Raw genomic sequence first — 20,768 nt, forward strand, 5'->3', positions numbered from 1 at the left:
ACTTATGCTCCGGGTGGGGGAGATTTGATGAACAGCTCAAGAAGCAAACCTGCCCTAAAACTATCTATGAACAATTCATAGCACAGTTGAATTATATCCGATTCAATTAGTGTAACTGCTGGAAGATCAATTCATGTACTAGCTCTATCTGATTTTCTTTTCATTTGTTTAAGTATTAAAAGGTAACAACCAATATCTTTATGAGTACTCAAGTTATGAGTTGCAGCAACATTTGAATCAGCAATGACGCTGTAGAATCCCTAGTTCCAGAAAAAGCAGATAAATATAATAGAATATCAGCTACCCTAAACTTTTCTAACAATTATTTACGGCTATATTATGCACGTGATTATATAAGCTTAGTTCATAATCTGGACAAATAGTGAATCGCGTTTTATATATCATAGTGAACAAAACGTGCTTAATTCATATAGTGTTCAAATTCCATTTCGTTATATATCAATGTCATTCCCTATCATGTCCATGTTATTTTATTTTATTTTTTTATTTTTATTTTTTAAAACACCATCATGTCCATGTTACTTAATGAACCACGTTTTTCTTTTCTGTTTTTTATTTTTTCCAATTGTTATCTAAAGTTGCAAGAGTAGCATCAAGATTGGGGAACATTCTAAAGTCAATACAGTGAAACCGTCATGGATGATGAAAATAATTGCAAACTTGTGCGGAATGGATGATTCACCAACTCCCGAATTTATAGATATGACACTTTTGATAACTTTCTACGGAACTTTGGCATATCAAGAAAGAAAAATTTCTACATAGCTATCATGCATATCAAGTTATCAACCACGTGCACAAATTTCTGTCTTTAAAATTTTTAAAACTCTAGTTTGGCAGTAAATACAAGTGAGGGAAAGGAAACGGGGGAAAATCAAAGGTCTTTTTATTTATATTAAGGATGCGGTATGACAGTCACAAAGATGAAAGATCTAAATCGATGAAAATTCCATAATTAATAGAGGAGAAGCAAGATCCCATAACTCCTCGTATCTCCAACAGAGAGAGATCCAAATCATTCATATACTAAAGTCGGGTTTTCTCTAAACAATTTTCAATTCTTTGAGCCATGCCGTATGTAGGGGACATGGATCAGGCTTTCCTTCCGCAATTGCCCTTTCAGAAAGGGAATAGAACCAACCATTTCTCCATTTAAACTGCAAGCCATTAGACAATCTCCACAGTAAGCAAAATTTAAATAAACTCATTGAGATAGACACAGATTTATGCCTTTCAAAACTAATATTTATGACTTGAGCGCATCTCTGACCTCTTTGACTGCAGTAGGAAAGTGGGCAACAGCTCGTGAGTATGCACATAATCTATCCTCCATGGCTCCTTCAAATACCAATCCCTTCTCAGCTGCTGCTGCAGTGGCAAGCTCTGCAATGAGGCTGGAAACCTGAAAGCATAATATCCGTCAAGCTTTATACTCCTGGAACTTCATATCGACTCAATTCTGTGCTAAACTAAAAGTGGCTCCATGTCACCGTACCTCATTATGTAGCGATTCCTATTGAAATAAAATACATATCAAGTCTTACGCAGTTTTTAAAAATTCAGTCATATTAAAAGTAACCTAGTTATTCTTGTTCGCCATGATATTAACCGATAACAATTTATCATTGAAAGAGACAATTACTAGCCAACCTAAATCATATAGAAGTCATTTAGCTGGATGTAACCCAAGAAAAACAAACCCAAACCCTGATAGAATATAATTTTGATCACCTAACCAAACCCACAAAAGCTGGCTCAACTCTTAAAGAAATAGAACTACGACACAAATCCAAACTTATTCGAAGGTAACACTACCAGACCCAGCTAATGACCACCAGCATCCTATAACAAAACCATATTACTGGAACTAAACCTCTAAGGCATGTTAAAATTTAAAAAAAAAAAAAAAAAATCATGATAATGATGAGAACAATAAATGCAAATATACTAGTATTTCATTTTATATTGTTCAAATCACATTTTAATGCAACAAAACCTCTAATTCTTGTGAGTTGTTAACAGGAAAGTCACGCATATTGATAAAGTAACAATCACAGCAAAGGAAGCAACCTTTCAATTGTACTTGTTGAAAATCAACAATCTGATATCCCTGTAATCAAGGAAGTAATACTCAAGGAATTGTAACCTATTTTGTAAATCTGATTAAGAAGACTTCTACTCTACCCAAGTATATGCTAAAATGAAATTACATTCCTTTGGTACTTGAGGAAAGCATTGAAGCAGGTGATTGTCACATTTTCAGGCCATCTAAATGATCATTTGATTCAGTTGTAGACTAGGAATATAGACATAAAACCATGCATGCTTACAAAAGGACAGTGTTATGAAAAGCAAACATTACCAAAAAAAAAGGCGCTCAATCACTAAGTGTTACCCTATTTGATTTCAGTCATGCCATAAAAAAGATCAATCTCTCTTCACAATTCAGAAATATGTAGCTCTGTTCTGTTCACTAATATCTTTGTAATTTCATAAACTTACTATCGACAGTCAATTCAGGATAGACAAAAGAGATGGACAACAGGAAATATCCATTCTCTTCAAATGGCATTTCCCAATTGATAAATGCTTACATATTGCATAAAGAAGTCAAAGTTATTTGTTAGTCATGGAGCCAATTTTCACCATCATCTTGCTGAAGGAAGAAGGTTGATTTTATTCTCTTTTTTCCATCTCAAAGGAAAGTGATAGAGTAAAGAATGCCTACCTCAGAGCAGTAGTCTTTCTCTACACCACCTACAGTTGTTCCTGGATGACGAGCTCCAACAAGCATAAATGCTGAAATCCATATCAACTTTTCCAACATCTGCTTCTGAAATGCTTCCTTGTCAAGAACCTGCTTCAAATTTTGGTTCATTAATACAATGCTTCAGAATTATTAACTTTGACCCCATACCAAAGGTTAAAAGCTAGAACTTGGCAAACCCATTACTGTGACTTCCTCATTACCAAGAAATGACTAAACAACCCCACTTCCCACAAAACAACAATGGGTGAAGAAAAAAGGAAAAGAGGTTATATAAAAGTTTTTTTTTTTTTCTTTGTTAACCTTGCAAGTGAGGCCTCCAGCATGTAATCTGTCAGCTACTGCAGATGCCCACTTCCCATATGATGCTGTCAGTCCTTCAGGATTGGTATCGGTTATTCCATCAACTGGAGGTTCTCCCAGCTTGGAGACAGCAAAATATGCTAACACTTGGTTCGCATCACCAAGACCTTTACTTTCAAGCCATGGTTCCAGCATTCCATTCTGGAAAAAAACCAAATCTGCCAAAGTGTCAAGTCCATTGTGTCACATGCAAACCCATAAGGAAAAACCCAAAAGAAATTTTGCAAATGAAGAAGATGATTCACAAGATATGTAGTTCTTCTTTTTCTGGTTAAGCAATAAAACTTCACAATGACAAAGACCAAGATACAACAGCTAAACATGTGTTTTATAATTTAACTGAATATGTTGTGAAAATAAGCAAATTTGGTGTCAGCCAGCAATAAAATAACAACTAAGCAAATGGTAAAGGGGTGCCAAAAGCAAATGGTAGGAAAGTGTTGTCATGAACTCCAAAATTTTAACCAAAATAAAAACAGTATCGAGTAAAGGCAACAAATAATGATAAACGAATGGACCAATCTAAAAGAAACATAAAAGAAGTCAGAGGACAAATGCTCAGCTACACTGCATTCTATGTCAATAACAAGAACATAGAAGCCAGGTTCAAAATTTAGTCTCAGAATTTGAACCCACATGATTGTGGTAATACCACAATAGTTACATTCACAAAATTATGGCAAGAACAAACACTTGAGCAAGGTAAGCTACAAAACCTTCTGCGTATCTGATAAGGAAGACCAAAGAAACAATCCAGAACCATAGGGAAACAAAACTGGTGTTTACTAAGCTGACCGCAGAGGTAAACTTAAAGTACAATACCTATATATTAGGAAAGCACACAAAAGAAAAATCTAGACTTCCTTTACTATCATACTTGGTGTTTTAACTTTTGAGTCTATCAATCAAGCCAATCCTAAGCAAACAATGTCTGTCAGCAAAAAAGCTATAATCTGCTGTTTCGACTGAGAGTACTTCAGACCTTCACCACAGACAGGTCTTAAAGCCAAAAGGATTCATGTATAGCAAAGAATCAGGTAAAAACTGCGATAAAAGTAAACCAAACTGTTAAGTGTTCATTAACAAACACCAGGTTATTGATAATCAATCAGAAATTCATTTGCAAACACCTGAATTTCAATCAAACAGCTAACCAATCAATCCAGTCTATAGAGATTGTCTTACCGTTCCATCTGGGCCTTGGAGTGGACTCAAGAACAGCCTCGAGATCATCATTTCTAGTACAAACCATTATTGGGCCTTCAAAGTCAAGAGGCACAGGCTCTCCTCTTTTGACCAGCAAGTCATCACAATTACCCATGTCATTTAAGGCCTTCCCAACCCTTCCGGCGCCGACTATGACTGCAGGCACCACCTTGGTTTTGGTGGATATGGAGGCCATGGCAGTGGCTCTGGAGGCTTTGGCTCTGATTCTTAGAGCGAGCCTCGAACTGGGTTTTGTCGTGAGGTGGAAGAGAGTGGAACTAGAGAGTGTTAGTGTCATGTTGGCCATTGGTGGGAGTGTCGGAGAGGATAGATGTCATGGTGACTCTCCTTGGGCTTTCAATGAGGTTTGTTTCACGTCGCCCACAAACAAGAGGAGAGGTGAGAGAGATGGGCCACTCGTTTTGCCATAAACGATAGCGTCTGCGAAGATAAATCAGGTTAAATTAAGAGATTGTTTAAGGATATCTCTATTTGTGTTTGGCCCAAACTCTAGGTTACTTGACCTAGTGGTAATAGGGTTAAATTAGAAGGATCTAGATTCCTATTCAATGTATGATTACTTTCCTTGTACGATTGAGATTCTATGCATTGTAATCCTCTATATAAAGAGGCCCCAATTATCAATGAGAATACACAGCAAATTTCTCTCAATTTCAGTTTCTCTACAACACGTTATCAGCACGAGCCCTAACCCTAGCTTTAGAAACCAAAACCCCAGAAATTGATCAAGCTCCACCGGATTAGCCTTGCCTGCGCTACTACTGCCCCCGCAGCCCCCGCGTCGCAACTCAACGCTAACCCTACCAGGTTAGCCTCGCTGCCCATGCAGCGCCCGCAAGCCCTGCTTGCCTTCTGCCCTCGCGCGCTCGCCTGCCCTAGCGACCGCGACTCACCAGCGACCTCGCGGCATCCCCGCAGCGTCCTCGCGGCATCCCTGCAGCATCCTCGCGGCCCTGCATTCTCGCAACACCGCGACCCTGCGACACAGTCCACATTCGCAACCCCGCGACACGCCCACGATACCGCGACCCCCGCGACACCGCGACCTCGTGCCCTCGCGACTCCGCGATTCCGCGACCCTCGCGTCTTCGCTACCACGCTGCAATCCTACAAGTCTGCATACTTGCACTAGGACTGAAGCTCGTCTCCAATCCTACGACAAGGACCATATGTGTTTTGCAATCCTAAGAGGTAAACTTTTCTAAAAGTTCCTGTTTTTGAAGTTTTTCATTCTTTTCTTCTTTTCTCGGGGACTTGCAACCTCCCCTCTTCTACCTCCCTTTCTTCTTCATAGGGGAGACCGAATTAAGCCGAACTGTGGGGGTTCGTGCTCACTCCAAGCTTGGAGCTTGTAGAGTCCTCCAAACTTAGAGTTTGTAGAGAATTTATGATCGACCACTTGCATCATTGTTTCGATCTAATCCAAAATCCCTCTTGGAATCGGATTTTCTTGGAAGCGACTACGCTCAGAAAATCCCTAATTTCTTGGAAGTGACTACGCTCAGAAATTTTATATGTTTTCGTAGTAGCCTTTCACGCTCCGAAACTAACCCTAATTTCTTGTTCTCTTTCAGGATGAGTAACCTGAATAAATTGGACTTTGCTCCATTGGGAACAACTGGCTCTGAATATCACAGGTGGGTTCGTGATGTCCGCCAGCATCTCAAGGCCGATGGAATCCTGGATACGATTCTCGAGCCTAGCTAGGACGTGCTAACTGTTGAGCAAGCTCAAGCTTTGGAAGCAAATAGAGCAGCCTTAGAGGCAAATAAGGCGAAAGCCATCATCCTAATGACTCCTCATATGGATGATTCGCTCCAGTACGAGTGTATGAATGAAGAAGACCCCAGAAAGCTGTGGGCCTCACTCGAAGAAAGATTTGGCAACGTCCGTGACTCCTTCTTTGCTTCCTGACCTAGAAGTGAGATGGCATAGCCTCCGCTCCTATGATTTCAAGTCAGTTCTTGACTACAACTCAGAAGCACTTCGCATTAAATCCTTAATGGAATTCTGTGGTAAAGAGATCACAAATGCGATGTTGATTGAGAAGACTCTCTCTACCTTCCCCGTTTCTGCATTGATGGTTGCTAAGAACTATCGAATTGATGTTACTGCAGGACGGATCATAAGGTTTCATGAGCTCATTGGAGCTATGAATGTCACTGAAAAGTATGACAACATCCTTGTGAAGAACTATAATTCGAGATCCGTGGAAATAGAGCATATTCCGGAATTCAATTATAGTTGTGCCCCTAAGAGAAGGCGCCAAGAGCAAAACCCTAACATTAGGGATACTTCTGGACTTTCTGGTCCATATAATCGCTCTACTTGGGAACGTAATCGCCAAAATAGGCGAACACGGAACCGAAGAGGTCAACGTGGAAAGAGAGAGGGAGGCAACGCCTCTGGCCATGTTGGTGGCTCCACCAACACTAAGAGCCATCCTAATGACGCTTTCAAAGTGCCTCAATCAATGGAGTTTGAGAAAAGAGATGTATGATCTCAATGTGGAGTGTCTGATCATTGGGCACACATTTGCAGAGCTCGTGAAGAAATTGTCACCGCCTACAAAACATATTGTGAAGCAAGAGAAGCTCACTATGTAGAACAAGAAGATCAAGAAGATGATCTAGAGTGAAGGGTTGAAGACTACGAATCTGGCTGGGATCAATAGATCGCCAATTCTGTTTAAGTCTTTATTTTCCAAGAGATGTAGGCAATTGCCATATTATTTTTGTAGTAGATGTCTATGGTTTAGTCTTTCTTCAAAGAGGCGTACTCAATGTAAATGTGATGTCTAGGAAGGTTTTGAGATAAGTGGTAATTAAGCGAGCTTTGCTCCACCGACATCTCCCTACTCGATCACCTGGTCACATTTGCGTTGGAATTACCGAAAGAAGTTAGACGACTACCATTGTTTTGCATTCGCTAAGCATTTGGATTAGATTCTCCTAATGGTTAAGAGACAATGATGTACTCCGTTGGCTTATGAATAAAATTTTGAGTTTTTTTCATTATGACTCCATTTTGATTCATGAGCATGTTACTTTGTGACTACGATGGCTGGGCCATCAGTATTAATTCAAGGACATGGAATAGCCCAAGTTCTCTTTGCCAAATGGCACCTTGATTAATGTCACAGAAACTCTCTACGCTCCTAGGGCAACTCGCACATATGGATAGCCAACGGATTCCATGCGAAAACGCATGTAGAGAACAGAAATGAGTTCCTTTGCAATGCCTCTAATGATTGCGAACGATGGCGCATCTTAGAGAAGTTTATGTGTCTCTCTAGTGGACTCTATGTCACTATTCGAGCTATTAAATCCAATAAAGTTATGAGAGAAGATCTCTTGGATTTAGACACATATTGGCTTTGTCTCGACAGGATAAGTCACCCTGGTCATGATATGGTGATCCGTCTACTAAAGACTTCACATGGACACCCTCGAGCGAAATGAAGCAAGAATCAAAAATTGGTTCCTGGACTTAGCAAGACCGTAACAATTGCAGCATCTGGCGCTGCAGCTGTCTTGGAGCGCCATATGGCCGCCCAAGTCCCTTGTGACAACGCCATATATGGCGCTACCCATGGCCATGACACCATGGATGTCAATCCCCATGGTTATAACGCCATGGATGCCACTTCCCATGGTCATGACACCATGATGGGTGATGTAGTCACAAACTTTGCTTCAATATGCGTTTCAAACGCTCAGGCCCAACCAAAACTCTCCTTGGTTGCTTCTAAGGCCTCTCGCTCATTTTACGAAGCCATTTCCTTAAGAAAATTAGGACTGAGACCGTCCTATGCAAAGGATATGAAAATACTCATTATGTTCTTACATAGAATCCGTAGGGATTCTGTGGACTGATTCCACCAACTTGCGGACGTTTAAATATCTCATGATGTTGGTTGATATGCAAACACGCTGGTCACGTGTTGTGCCATTGTCCACTTGTAATGCTGCTTATGAAACACTCCTAGCACACATCATATGACAACGGGCTCACTCCCCGAATCATCCTATTCAATCAATTGGATTTGACTATGCTAGTGAGTTTACATCGAAGACTTTCGATAGTTATTGCATTTGGGACTGATGTTGGACATCATATTCCCATGAGCACACCCAAATGGTCTCGCGGAAACGACTACGATGGTAGTCCGGACATTGGTAATGCGCACCAATATCCGCCTGGGGTGATGCAATATCGCATGCAGCTATGCTAATTCGTCTACGACCTACGACTCAATGTCTCTCTGCGTTACAGCTAGTGACTGGGTACAAGTATTTTGTACTTACGCACATTTGAGTGAGCCATTTATGTGCCAATTGCGCCGCCACAGCGCTCTATAATGGGTCCTTACAAACGAATGAGCAACTCAGTTGGATTTGAGACTCCAACAATCGTCCGCCACTTAATGCCCTTGCTAGGCGATCTCCTTACCGCTAGATTTGCGGATGTCACTTTGATGAGACAGTCTTCCCGTCGTTAGGGGGAGATACGAACACGAATGTTCAACAGGAACGACAGGAATTGTCGTAGTCTGTCCCCACTATGTCTCATCTCGATCCCTGTTAAAGTGACGAGATCACACAAATATGCTGCAAACATGCCTGCAAGGATGGACGTCCCTACGAGAGGACGTAGCGCCACCCTACACAGAGGTAGGCATGACGCCAACGCCATAGAGAGTGGCACTCTGGCATTACAGGCCATGGCCCCATCTAGGATGCATGGGAGGCCCGTGGGTTCGAAGGATACTTTGGCACATTCCAATCCTTTGATCATCGACACTCAAAATCCGTCTCATGAGAATCTTCTGGGTTATGGTTATCGTTGGGGGACGCCTCAACGTTAGAACCCTATTCCTGAGAATATAGAGCTCTATGAAAACTTACACTAGTGTACATGAGATGTGGGATAGAAACTCCATCATAATTGATGATGTAGTCGCGCATTTCGTTGCGCATGAGTTTGTTGAGTCTGATGATATCGAACCATGCTCCGTTGATGAATGAATGCCAACATAGAGAGATTTGGCCCAAATGGAAAGATGCGATCCAGGTTAAGATGGATTCTCTAACGAAGAGGAAGGTTTTCTGAGCTAGTGATGCCAACACCTCCTGACATAAAACCTATTGACTAATGGGTCTTCGTTAGAAAGCGTGATGAGAAAAAGAGATGGCAATCTCGCCTTATGGCGCAAGGCTTCTCACAAAACGCTCTGGAATCGACTACGATGAGACATATTCTCTCGTAATGGATGTCATTGCACTCCACTACCTTGTCAGTTTGGTAGTTTCCGAATAACTGAACATGCAGCTTACAAATGTGGTCACTACGTATCTCTATGGGGATCTAGATACGGAATATACATGAAGGTTCATGGTGAACTTCATTTACCCAAGTCAAGTGGCTCTAGACCACGGAGCGCGTTTACAAAGAGGTTGAAACGCTCACTAAAGTGACTGCTTGATTGGGAAGGGATATGCCAACGCGTTTACATAACAAGTTTCGGATTCAATCGCGGTTCATGTTGGACATGATCTTCATTGGAAGCCCTTAAAGAGTTAAGGGAAACTGCTGAACACTAGAAATCCGAGTTTTAGATGAAGGATTTTGGGAGAACACGATTATGTCTCGGTTTGGAACTTGAGCATCGTGCTGATAGATGCTTAGGCATTTTGACAAGGTCTAGCCTTCAAGCACCCCCATGATCGTTCGTAGTCTTGATCCTGAAAAGGATCCTCTTCGTCAAAAGGATGATGACGAAGATGTGCTAGAGGCAGAAGTGCCTTACTTGAGTACAATAGGCGCATTATTGTACTTAGTTAAATGCACAACACCGGACATCTCATTTGCAGTAAGCTTGTTAACTAAGATATAGCTTTGCGCCAACGCGACGCCATTAGGATTGGTGTAAAGGATATCTTTCAGTACTTGAGATGTGCGATTGATATGGGCTTGTTCTATCCCTACAGAGAGATGATGGATTCGGACCCATCACACACCAGGAACGCCGCCAACACTGGCCTGCGTCCCCTCTCCCCATCCCAAAACGAAGTTAGCGTTTTGGAAGGTTTTGCTGATGCTGGGTATCTCTCTGACCCACACAAAGGTCATTCCCAAACTGGTTAAGTGTTCACCATGGGTAAAGACTGCGATATCTTGGAGGTCTACAGAATAGACCCTAGTCGCTATATCTTCGGACCATGCAGAGAGTAATGCTCTTCACGAAGAGATTCGTGAATGTATATGGATTGGATCCATAATTACGCATGTTCGAACAATTGTGGTTTGAAGTCTACCATAGATGAGCCTACGAGCATTTAGGATAATGCAGCTTGTTTTGAACAAATGAAGCAAGGCTACATCAAAGCGACAACACCAAGCTTAATCAGCAACAACAGACTCTCCTCAAGATCAAAGTGAACTAGGTTCGATCTGAGGACAGTGTGGCAGACTTGCTCACTAAGTCATTGTCTAAATTCCACTTTCGAGAAACATGTTGGTAGCATCGTTTACGGAAGTTATCCGAACTCCCATGACCGTAGTCATCAGGGGGAGATGCAGACATCAGGGGGAGATGTCTACATGTATGGTCTCGAAACGTGAAGGGTGTGTTGTGCTCTTTTCCCCTTCAACCGAGGTTATTTTTGTCCCACTGAGTTTTTGTTACTCGGCAAGGTTTTTAACGAGGCAACGAGAGAAGCACCGCGTTTGGACAACACAAGGGGGAGTGTTTAAGGATATCTCTATTTGTGTTTGGCCCAAACTCTAGGTTACTTGACCTAGTGGTAATAGGGTTAAATTAGAAGGATCTAGATTCCTATTCAATGTATGATTACTTTCCTTGTACGATTGAGATTCTATGCATTGTAATCCTCTATATAAAGAGGCCCCAATTATCAATGAGAATACACAGCAAATTCCTCTCAATTTCAGTTTCTCTACAACAGAGATTTCATTAATCACCTAGCAAATTTTACGGCGGATATATTGGTAAATCATGGTCACTCTTTTAGAGATAATTAAATTTGGCAACACGTCCTTCCTCTATCTGCTATTTAAGCGTTTAATTTTGACTTGTCTATCATGGAATGTCTTTTAGAGGGGTATTTAAGTTTTTTGTTGTAGTTTTTTTTATTTATCAAAAACACAAAGAAAGAAGAACATTACTTCGCTAACCAGGTCTGGTTAGCCTAAGTTGACTACAGCCAGTAAGGGATGGACATCTATCTATTAGGGCTGGGCATTTGGCCCGAAACCCGGCCCGGATCCGGCCCAAACGGTCCGGGCCCTTTAAAAAAATTTGTCAGTTTCATAAAACCCGGCCCGAAATCATTATATAACGGGCCGGGCTCGGGCCTTATAATTAGAAGAAAAAAAAAGCCCGAAGGCCCGAATCATGTATAATTCCTTTAGACTATTTTATTTTTCTTCTTTTTTCTGTTACAACTATTCTATTCTTTTCTCTCTCCATTCACACGATCTCCTATTTTTTCTCTTCTTTCAAGATACTCCTGTCTCTTCTTGTTTCTTTTCTCCCCTTATTTTATTTTTTTCTTCTCTCTTCAGCTCTTCTTATCTTCTTCTTCTTCTTTTCTTCCCATACGCCTCCAGCCTCCTTTCTCTTTTCTTTTTCTTTTCCCTTCTCTTCCTAGTCCTCCTTCCCATCAGATTAATTGAATCAGAGCTTGAATGGCAGTGAACTGAGTGATCACATATTTACCGTATTGTATGCCGTGGAACAAGGGGTAGAAATAACAGACGGCGGCGATTAGGCGGTCGGGGGCGTCGACTGAGTGGTCACCCTTGGAGTGGGTGGTCAGGAGTCTTCTGGGTTTGACTGGATTGGTGGAGAGGTGGGTGAGAGTGAGAAGAGATTGGTGGTTTAGAGAGAATGGGGAGGAGATTTATAGGTATTTTATGTCACTGTGTTACAGTATGGGATTTGAGACCTAAATAAGGCTTAGAGTGTGGCTACTAGATCTCTTATTCTCTGCTTAGAGTGTGGCTACTAGATCTCTTATTCTCTAGTTAGGGTTTGGAGCAGATCTGAGAACAACAGCTCATTGTTCTTGTTTTTTTTTTTTTTTTTTTTTAACCTTTTGGGCCCGAAAAGCCCGAAAACCCGGCCCCAAAAAAACGGTTCAGGCCCAACTCGGTCCCAAAACTGAAAAAATGTTATTTAGGCCCGGCCCGAAAATTTCGGTCCGGGTCCGGGCCCTATAAATTTTACACGGGCCGGGCCCAATCCCAGCCCTGCTATCTATTTAAATTTTTTTAATGTTGTTTACACAACTAACGGAAAAGAAGAGTTACATTTTGACCTGCATGAATACGGTGCAAATTCGGGCAAGGTCCTGCACCTCATCAACTCGCATTTTTTAAAATTTTACTTCAGTATAAATTTTAATATATCTTCTTTTTCTGATTGGTTACAATTCCAAGCTCATGTAGGTTTGAGTGCACCTGATCACCAGTAATCCTAATTCCTAAACACCATGACCTCATTTCACATTCTCTTCTGAAAGACTGAAACTCTCTTCTCTCTCACCGCTTCAAAAACACTTCTCTCTCGACCTTCTTCTTTGATCAAACCCTGCTCCACTCTCTCTCGACCTCTCAATCCTTCTCCGATCAAACCCTGCTCCCCTCTCAATATCAGGTTGAAAATAAATAAACCGGACCCAACCCGAAACCGCACTAAAAAATGGTGCAACCTAATTAAACAGTCCAACCCATTTAAAATGCGGCTGCAGTTTGAAATATGGCCCAACCGAGAGAAGCTGATTGGTTGCGGTTTGGGCCTAAAACCGCACCCTGCCCAGGCCTAGAATTGGTTGAGATGATTATGTTGCATATGATTAGAGCTACGGAGAAGGTCACTATAATGGTGAAGAAGAATCTCCAATAGCCCATGGCTCTCTCTCAGGCAACGAACTATGCCTGAAACTGTGGACTGTGTGTGGACTCTGAGGGCTACTGTGGAGAGCAATTTCACGGTAAAAGAAGCAGTTTTTAAGCTCCTTTATTCTTGTTCTTCTTTCTTCTATTCGCCTCAGTTGCGATTTTAAAAGTGAAAAGTTTGTGCGCATGTTTCGATTTGATTCTTCACTCTTTTCTCTCTGTGTCGAGCAAACAAACCGACCGTATCATTTGGGCAAAAGACAGCTGATAATTGGCTCTGAGGAAGACACACAAGAAACCAAAAATGAGGCTAAATGTAGACGTACAAAACAGCCAAATCTCATAAAAATTTCAATTTCTCATTTCACTATCTATACAATTGGAGATACATTGTCCCAATTAAAGGGTACAGCTATAATATTACAAAATTACGAACAACACATTCGATCTCGAAGAATCCTACCACCTTTAGCAATCCAGACACAATGGTAGAATGGTACACCACACCAGACTGGTCCCGAGGCACATGTAGCACACCACCATCCAAACTCGAGAACATTCAACTCGACCGCCGACGGTTGGACACTGAGGTACAGGAAGCAGGGCCGGCCTTGCTGCTGGGCAGCATTGGCGACTGCACAGGGCACAACAAAGAGAGGGGCACCAAATTTTTAAAATAAGATTTAATATATATATATATATATATATATATATATATATATATATATAATTATATATAAACGTTAAAAAAAAATTGCAGATTTCTAGACGTAATTATTCCAACATCTTTTCTTTTTCTTTTTCCAATTGCACGCACAACGCCGTTATTCCAGCGTCTCTTACTCTCTCCCAAACCTTGAAATCAAGCAAATTTTTTTTTTAAATTGGTTTCAATGGTTGTTCAATCCTTCAATTTCTTCTCATCATTTATCATCACCACTATTTCTCCTCTCTATGCTTATGTTCTTCTACGGTGTTCATACGAATTCTTCGGGTTTCCATCAATATAGGCTGAGGTACAAATCAAAATACGTATTAGGTGTTTTTCAATTTTGATTTTGGGTTACTTGATTTCTGGGTTCTATTGATTGCTAATTCATTTTCAATTTTCAATATTAGGTGCAATTGGAAGGTGGAGTTCCAAGTCGATCTCGAGCAGAAAAGGAAAAACAAGAAGGAGCAAAGTTGATTCCACGTTTTATTGTTCTATGCTCAAGTATTTATATTCAAAGTTTAGTAGACTAATGTTTGGCTTCTCTTTAAAGATCTCAATTATTGAAGACTTCTTTTTTTCATTTCATTTTATTGATGTATGTATATATATATTTTTCGCCCAGGGCCTTGAAAAACTTAGGACCGGCCCTGACAGGAAGGTTGCCAGGTTGGTACCATTCTGCCTTTAACACCACCGCGGAGGACAAAGACATATACACATCGCCCAAAATGATGGTAACGTGCGTCACCACCTCCGCTATAACCACCAAACACCATCGCGCCATCGCAGCGGTACTGGGGAACCATGCTCGCAATTGGACCCTCTTCAGCTCCACCTTTTGTAGTACAGCTCAAGAACTTCAACCCATAAGCGCCATGGGCCCAACCCTAGTGGGATACTGAAGATGAGGGTGCCTGAGATTTCGTCATCAGACTCAATCCAGGCTTGAGATTTTGCCACCAGACTCAGAACACCATTATCATTGCCTATCACTAAAAGCCCAGATTTCAGAAGCAAAAGGTATACGAGGAAAAGCAAAGCCACAGACGTTTGTGATACTCCCCCTCACCCCGGTACTTCTATTTATAGGGTAAATCCCACCAACTAGGTCGTCACCCATTGGCTCGAGTAGAGCGACACTTATTGCCATAAAAACACACGCGTTTTTTGAAGACTTGAAAATATTCAAAGCGCATTAAAAGCACAACAAAAACAAGGTAAAAGGGGCAGGCAGTTACAAGGATACCACAACAACTCCAAATCTCCAAAATAAATTCACATATCAAGAACGGATCGTCTCAAGCAACATCCACATCAGCAACACAGACCACAAATAAGAAAATAAATAAAACTACACATCCCCTAAACATCTCAAAGAGCGAATCCCTCGTTGCCCGGCACTAGGACCATGACCCCCGGGATCGCTTGCCTCCACCTTGGTACCCTCGACACTATTGCCCTTGGCCCCTAACCATCTGAGCGGCAACCCTGCGAGGGGGCGGATTCACCAAGTCGTGTTACAGCTTCGCGACCCGCGGCCTCCTCATGAGCCTTGGCCTCACCCTCAGCAGCTAGGTCTGCTCGCAGGTCCTGAGTTATCTTCTCTTTGTCCACCCACCCCCTCGCGATAGCCACCTTGGTCCAATGCGTACACCCTCGATCAAAAGGCCTGCTTCATCTTCGCAGCAGAGGCAGGACCTCGTTCATATGTTACTCGCCCATCGATCCCCACCCTCCCTCCTGACACGAAGCAACACATTATTGTCTAGAGTACGCTCTCTCCTCAGCTCCATGCAACTGTAGAACAGGGTTTTGCCTATTCTTCTCCGAGTCCTTCAATTGCGCCCTCGTACTCGCCAACCCTGCGCTAAGTCACTCAACCTCGACGCCCCTCAAGTGATTGACACTGAGAGGTCGAGCCAATGCACCTCGGCCTCCAATTCACTCGCCAAGGGAGTCAAGCGGCCAACCATGATTTGATACTCGGCGAGTCGAATGACAAGACGGTCAAGCTCATCTCTTAACCCGCTGAACTGTTGCACAACGCCTTCCAACTCCTCATTACTCGAACCGCAGCCTGGGTGGCGTCACGACTCATAATCACCGTCTTTCCATGATTGTTAATTTAGGTGACCCACATACAAAGCAGGAAATCAAAAGCCTATATTTGTTTTGGGGGAAAAGCCTATATTTGTGCCCAAAACAAATTTCAGTATGGTCATGGAAATCATTTTTAGAAGATCTTTAGATTCCATCATGAAATGTACTGTTTACTAAACAGCATAAGCATTCAGCAAGAGTATGAGTAGAACTACTTAAAAATGACAAGGGAATTATGGAGTGCAAGAAAGTAAATAGTACAATTTTAGACAACAATGAGAAAGGAATTATGCATAGGAAGGAAATACAGCGTGCAATGAATGGGCGCGAGAGCTCCAATGAAGTTTATATTTGATCTTGCCATTCAAAGATCGATGAAGAAAGTGCTCAAGGAGGGGGTAAAATCTTTCCGGAGCATTTCCCGAACCCAACTTTGTAGCCATTTCCCTGCAAGGATAACAATAATTAGATGTCAATAGTTGGATCTTTGCAACTAGTATTAGCAGCTCTAGACCTACTACTCTACTAGTATCAGAATGTTCCTTAACCTAGTAGGATAGTCGGTAATTATGTGAAATATAAATTGCTTCAGGAGAACAAAAGCAAATACTACAACATCATATATAGCTCAATGAATCATGATAGAAAGATTAGAAACGTGCTGAAAATCAAGTGCCTTTTGAAAAAAAATTATGAAGAGCAAAAACAATCATTATAGCAGGATAAGAAGTTTAAAGAGCAAAACAGGTTTCAAAAATGTTTTCGAACATATTAATAACTTCACTAATGTTCATTTTACTTTTGTTTTTTCTAAAATATCATCCTTCGTTTTATTAATATTGAAGACGATTAGAAATATCAAGGGTAATAAAAGGGCATGTAAGGTCAAGAACCTTGCTAAAACCAGTAATGATGACTTCATCTCCATCTTCAAGAAATTCACGAGTAACGCCGTTTAATGACAACGGCTTATCCCATGTCAGCTCTAGCAAGCTTCCATAAGATTCTGGTTCCTATTAGCAGATACAAGATAAATATTAACTTCACTCAAGCAATATAGGGATATGTTAAATTCATAATATCAGAAAATGAACTGAAATCATACAGGTCCACTGATGGTCCCAGTTCCAAAGAGATCTCCAGGCCTTAAGTTGCAACCATTGATAGTAAGGTGTGCTAGCTGCTGAGGCAATGTCCAAATTCTGTAGATGAGTTGCAGATAATTAACATATATTTACAAAAGGAACACCGTTCTAAGTGTTATGATGGCCGAAAGATTGGTAGTGCGTACAAAATAGTGAAAATACCCTACACTTGTACATGAGTAACAAAACTACTCCAGAGGAGTTGTACGATTTGTATCATGTAAGACTAAACACTATTGAAGATGTAAATAGAGAGGAAATCCTTACAAGTGGTTGAAATTACTCTTTGTGACCACAGATGAGCGCCTCTCTCCAGCTGGTTTAATTCGAACCTTGCAGTTAAAAGGCAGTTTGATCATCATCTCAACAATGCAATGGCATAGGAAAAGCAAAGTAGAAACTGCGAACGTACTTCCCAAGACTGAAAGAAATAGGCAGGGAGGGTACCTCTAATGTTATGTCATAGCTTTCGGAGATATTTTCAGCGACATAGGGCAATAGATGGGGGTGCTGCACTTCAGAGCACACATCATATAAGAACCATGAAATACAGCTTCAATAATTACAACACAAAACCAAAATTAGGGTGATATGCACCAAAACAAATAGATATGAGAAACACGTACCTTTTTGGGAGGATCACAGGAAAATGGTTCTAGAGCGTCAAGTGTCACTATCCAAGGGGATATTGTAGTTCCTAAATATTCACAAATTTACACATAAAATTAAAGTCATGCAATCATTTGATTGAGCACAGTGCTCCAATCACGTAGTGTATCTTTATCAATGGAATTTAAGAATGGAGCGTGATAGTTTTCAGTGCTTACCAAAACTTTTTCCAAGGAAAGGCACACTGGGAATAAATTCCTTTGCCTGGATATCTCTAGCTGTGAAAACCAACTTCTTATCAAATACAACCAACTGCAGAACATGAAGGACAAGAACTGAAAGAAACATGAAGCAAGCATACCAATCCAGCCATTCATCAAGACAAGTCCAAAAATGTGATCTGCTGCCTCATTCACATCCACCGGATTCCCTAATTCATTTCCAGGACCAACTACAGCAGCCTACAAGCAACATGATAATGAACGATGAGAATAACCAAATTTATGAGTTCGACAGCATCAAAGAGTAATGTAATAGCATAAGGCTAACCATTTTAAGCTCAAAATCTAGTTTCGTTGCAGGACCAAAATATAGCAAACCGCCTGGAGGTTTTCTGATAAAACACATGAAAGAGTAAAATATAAGACTAAAATACTCGTAAGTGATGACAGAACGAAATTTCTACATGGATGGGAAGTCCAGCCTAATCATGGTTCAAATACACACTCTTTCAGGAAAAGAGTGAGCACCAAACTCAAAAGTTATTTAAAAAATGCGACAGGTGATTGGAGGCACAACCGATCGTTAAGCTTTACAATTAACTTTCCCATCACCCTCCTTATAAACCAAATATCGTACACAAGAAATATAGCGTCAAAATACTAATATACTACCAATTCTTCAGAAATGAACCATTACCACCAAGTGAGCAATGTTCAACACCCCACCTTGGACGTAAAAATGTCTCAAGAGACACCTCTCTGATTGACCTGGGTCGAGTAATGTCAGTTCCAGAGATAACAATCGACGAAGCTCGTCCATGATATGCAATTGGTAGGTCCAACCTAACACGAAATAAAACTTGTTCAATTTGTAAACGATCAAAGATACAGGAATAAATTTCTGTGTTGTGAGAACCTAAACCCACGTACCAGTTCAGTGGAATTGCCTGACCTGCCTTATAACTAATCTTGGCCCTGCAGTCGTGTACGTGATCCATCGATGAATAGAAGTCTGTGAAGTCCCCAATCGCCACAGGAAGCAGCATTTCCACCTCGCTCTACATATTCATAAGGACACACACAGAAAAGTAGCATTCAAAACGCGGAAGTTGCAATAAACATATGGTAATAATTTTCTGGATTATAGATTTCTCATACCAATGGAATAAGTGATTCCTGCTTTAAACTTTGATTGTCACGCAATGTTGGCTCAGTAGCTGCATCATTAGTCAACCAAACTAAACTTAATCATCAATTTAGTGAGGTCAAACTTAAGCGAGGATAAGATTGCAGCATACATACATGAAAGTAGCTTCTGAAGTGTAGCACGTGCTTCCTTCCAAGCAGGTCGTCCCAAGGCCAAGAACTTGTTCAAATTAGGCTAAGAAGCAAAAACAGAGCAATCAATTTTACAGGATTAATCAGCATATAATAATCATGATTACTGAACCAACGGACCTGAAAAAAGCAATCGGAGTTTCTGAGGATCGGACCGTTGAAGAGACCGGCGGCGGCGATTGCTGACAAGTCCAACACATAATCGCCGATGGCCACGCCCGGTCGAGCCTTTGAAGCCGGTTTTGGCTTGAACACTCCGAACGGGAGGTTCTGTATGGGGAAGTGAGAGCTCGGGTCGACTTCGATGAAGGAAGTGAGAGCTGCGTCGGACGCGGCGTTTTTCCGATGTCGACGACTTCCATGAACGAAGTTAGAGCTGGGGAGGTTCGGTAAGGGGATGTGATCAATCGGGTTGTTTTCTCGGAAGGAACGAAAAAGGCCGTACAAGTTGTTGCTCGGTTGTGCAAGGCTTCGAGGGCGCTTCATTTTTAAGAGGCTTATATATTTAGGGTTTAGGGGGGAGAGATAGTAGTCACTTGATATGGAGGAGGAGGCGTCTTATATAGCCTACTTTGGGATTGGAGATTTACCCGCTTTCGATATGGGAGAATGTGCGTCCCCCGAAAGTGGCAAATGAGCACATTTCGGGAAATGGGAGCAGGATGAGCAAGTTTCCAAGCCCAGGCAAACCTCTCTCTCTCTCTCTCTCTCTAGGCAAAGTAATTCTACTGAGTTTGATCGCCTGAGGATGAGTGTGGATTTCACTATGCAGAATTGTTTCTACGAGTTTCCTTCTCTCTTAAGAGGACATGTAAACGGTAAATTTGATTGAAAAAGTTTGATGCTCTTGTTTTGTTTGATGAATGTTATTGCTGCTCGTGTAGGGGAGATGTTCATCGAGACGGGGATTACCATCGAGCTGTTCATGTCTGGATTTTCGCCGAAAGCACGCAAGAACTGCTTATCCAGAAACGTGCTGACTTCAAGGATTCTTGGGCCGGCTTGTGGGACATCTCCAGTGCTGGACATATATCCGCCGACGATTCGTCTCTTATCACTGCCCGGTAACTAGCTTCGTTGCTCTGGTTGTAGTAGCTTTTACATCCATTGCTCTCTATAAGCTTTTATTTGATGCTACATTTAATTGTATGGAAGACAGATCCTGACCAATTTAGTTATAGTGTCGTCCTAGTAGCCTCGTAGGCCTTGCGTTGGTTAATCGATCTGCCTTTGGGTAATGTAGGATGGTTGGGGATTTCATTGTTAAACAATGTCGGTGAAGTGTGAATATGCGAGACTGTGACACTGTGAAAGTAAACCAGCTAGACAACTAACATGAG

The 20,768-nt window shown here is 41.5% G+C and overlaps 2 protein-coding genes across 3 annotated transcripts; both read right to left on the reverse strand.

The window, feature by feature from the left end:
* Positions 1-881: 881 nt before the first annotated feature.
* LOC133737862 (uncharacterized) lies at positions 882-4,784 on the reverse strand. Of its 2 annotated transcripts, none has more exons than XM_062165342.1 (5): positions 4,337-4,784; positions 3,092-3,309; positions 2,750-2,878; positions 1,292-1,423; positions 882-1,178 (listed from the first exon to the last, which is right to left on the reverse strand). In XM_062165342.1, exons 1-5 carry the CDS (start codon positions 4,662-4,664, stop codon positions 1,065-1,067), a joined length of 921 nt encoding a protein of 306 aa, XP_062021326.1. In that variant the 5' UTR covers positions 4,665-4,784; the 3' UTR covers positions 882-1,064. The 2 variants fall into 2 exon arrangements, with proteins under 2 accessions (XP_062021326.1, XP_062021329.1); XM_062165345.1 differs by having other exon boundaries at positions 3,092-3,292; positions 4,337-4,532.
* An 11,464-nt stretch (positions 4,785-16,248) lies between these two features.
* On the reverse strand, positions 16,249-19,984 carry LOC133737872 (fumarylacetoacetase-like). Its single transcript, XM_062165351.1, has 14 exons — positions 19,549-19,984; positions 19,393-19,471; positions 19,249-19,307; positions 19,021-19,148; positions 18,817-18,933; positions 18,419-18,482; positions 18,231-18,330; positions 18,088-18,147; positions 17,887-17,957; positions 17,708-17,770; positions 17,528-17,592; positions 17,221-17,317; positions 17,009-17,128; positions 16,249-16,562 (listed from the first exon to the last, which is right to left on the reverse strand). The coding sequence occupies exons 1-14, from the start codon at positions 19,912-19,914 to the stop codon at positions 16,503-16,505; spliced, it is 1,449 nt and encodes a 482-aa protein (XP_062021335.1). The 5' UTR covers positions 19,915-19,984; the 3' UTR covers positions 16,249-16,502.
* Between the last annotated feature and the right edge of the window lie 784 nt (positions 19,985-20,768).

This window comes from Rosa rugosa, chromosome 1, assembly GCF_958449725.1.
Source record: "Rosa rugosa chromosome 1, drRosRugo1.1, whole genome shotgun sequence".
Taxonomy (NCBI): domain Eukaryota; kingdom Viridiplantae; phylum Streptophyta; class Magnoliopsida; order Rosales; family Rosaceae; genus Rosa; species Rosa rugosa.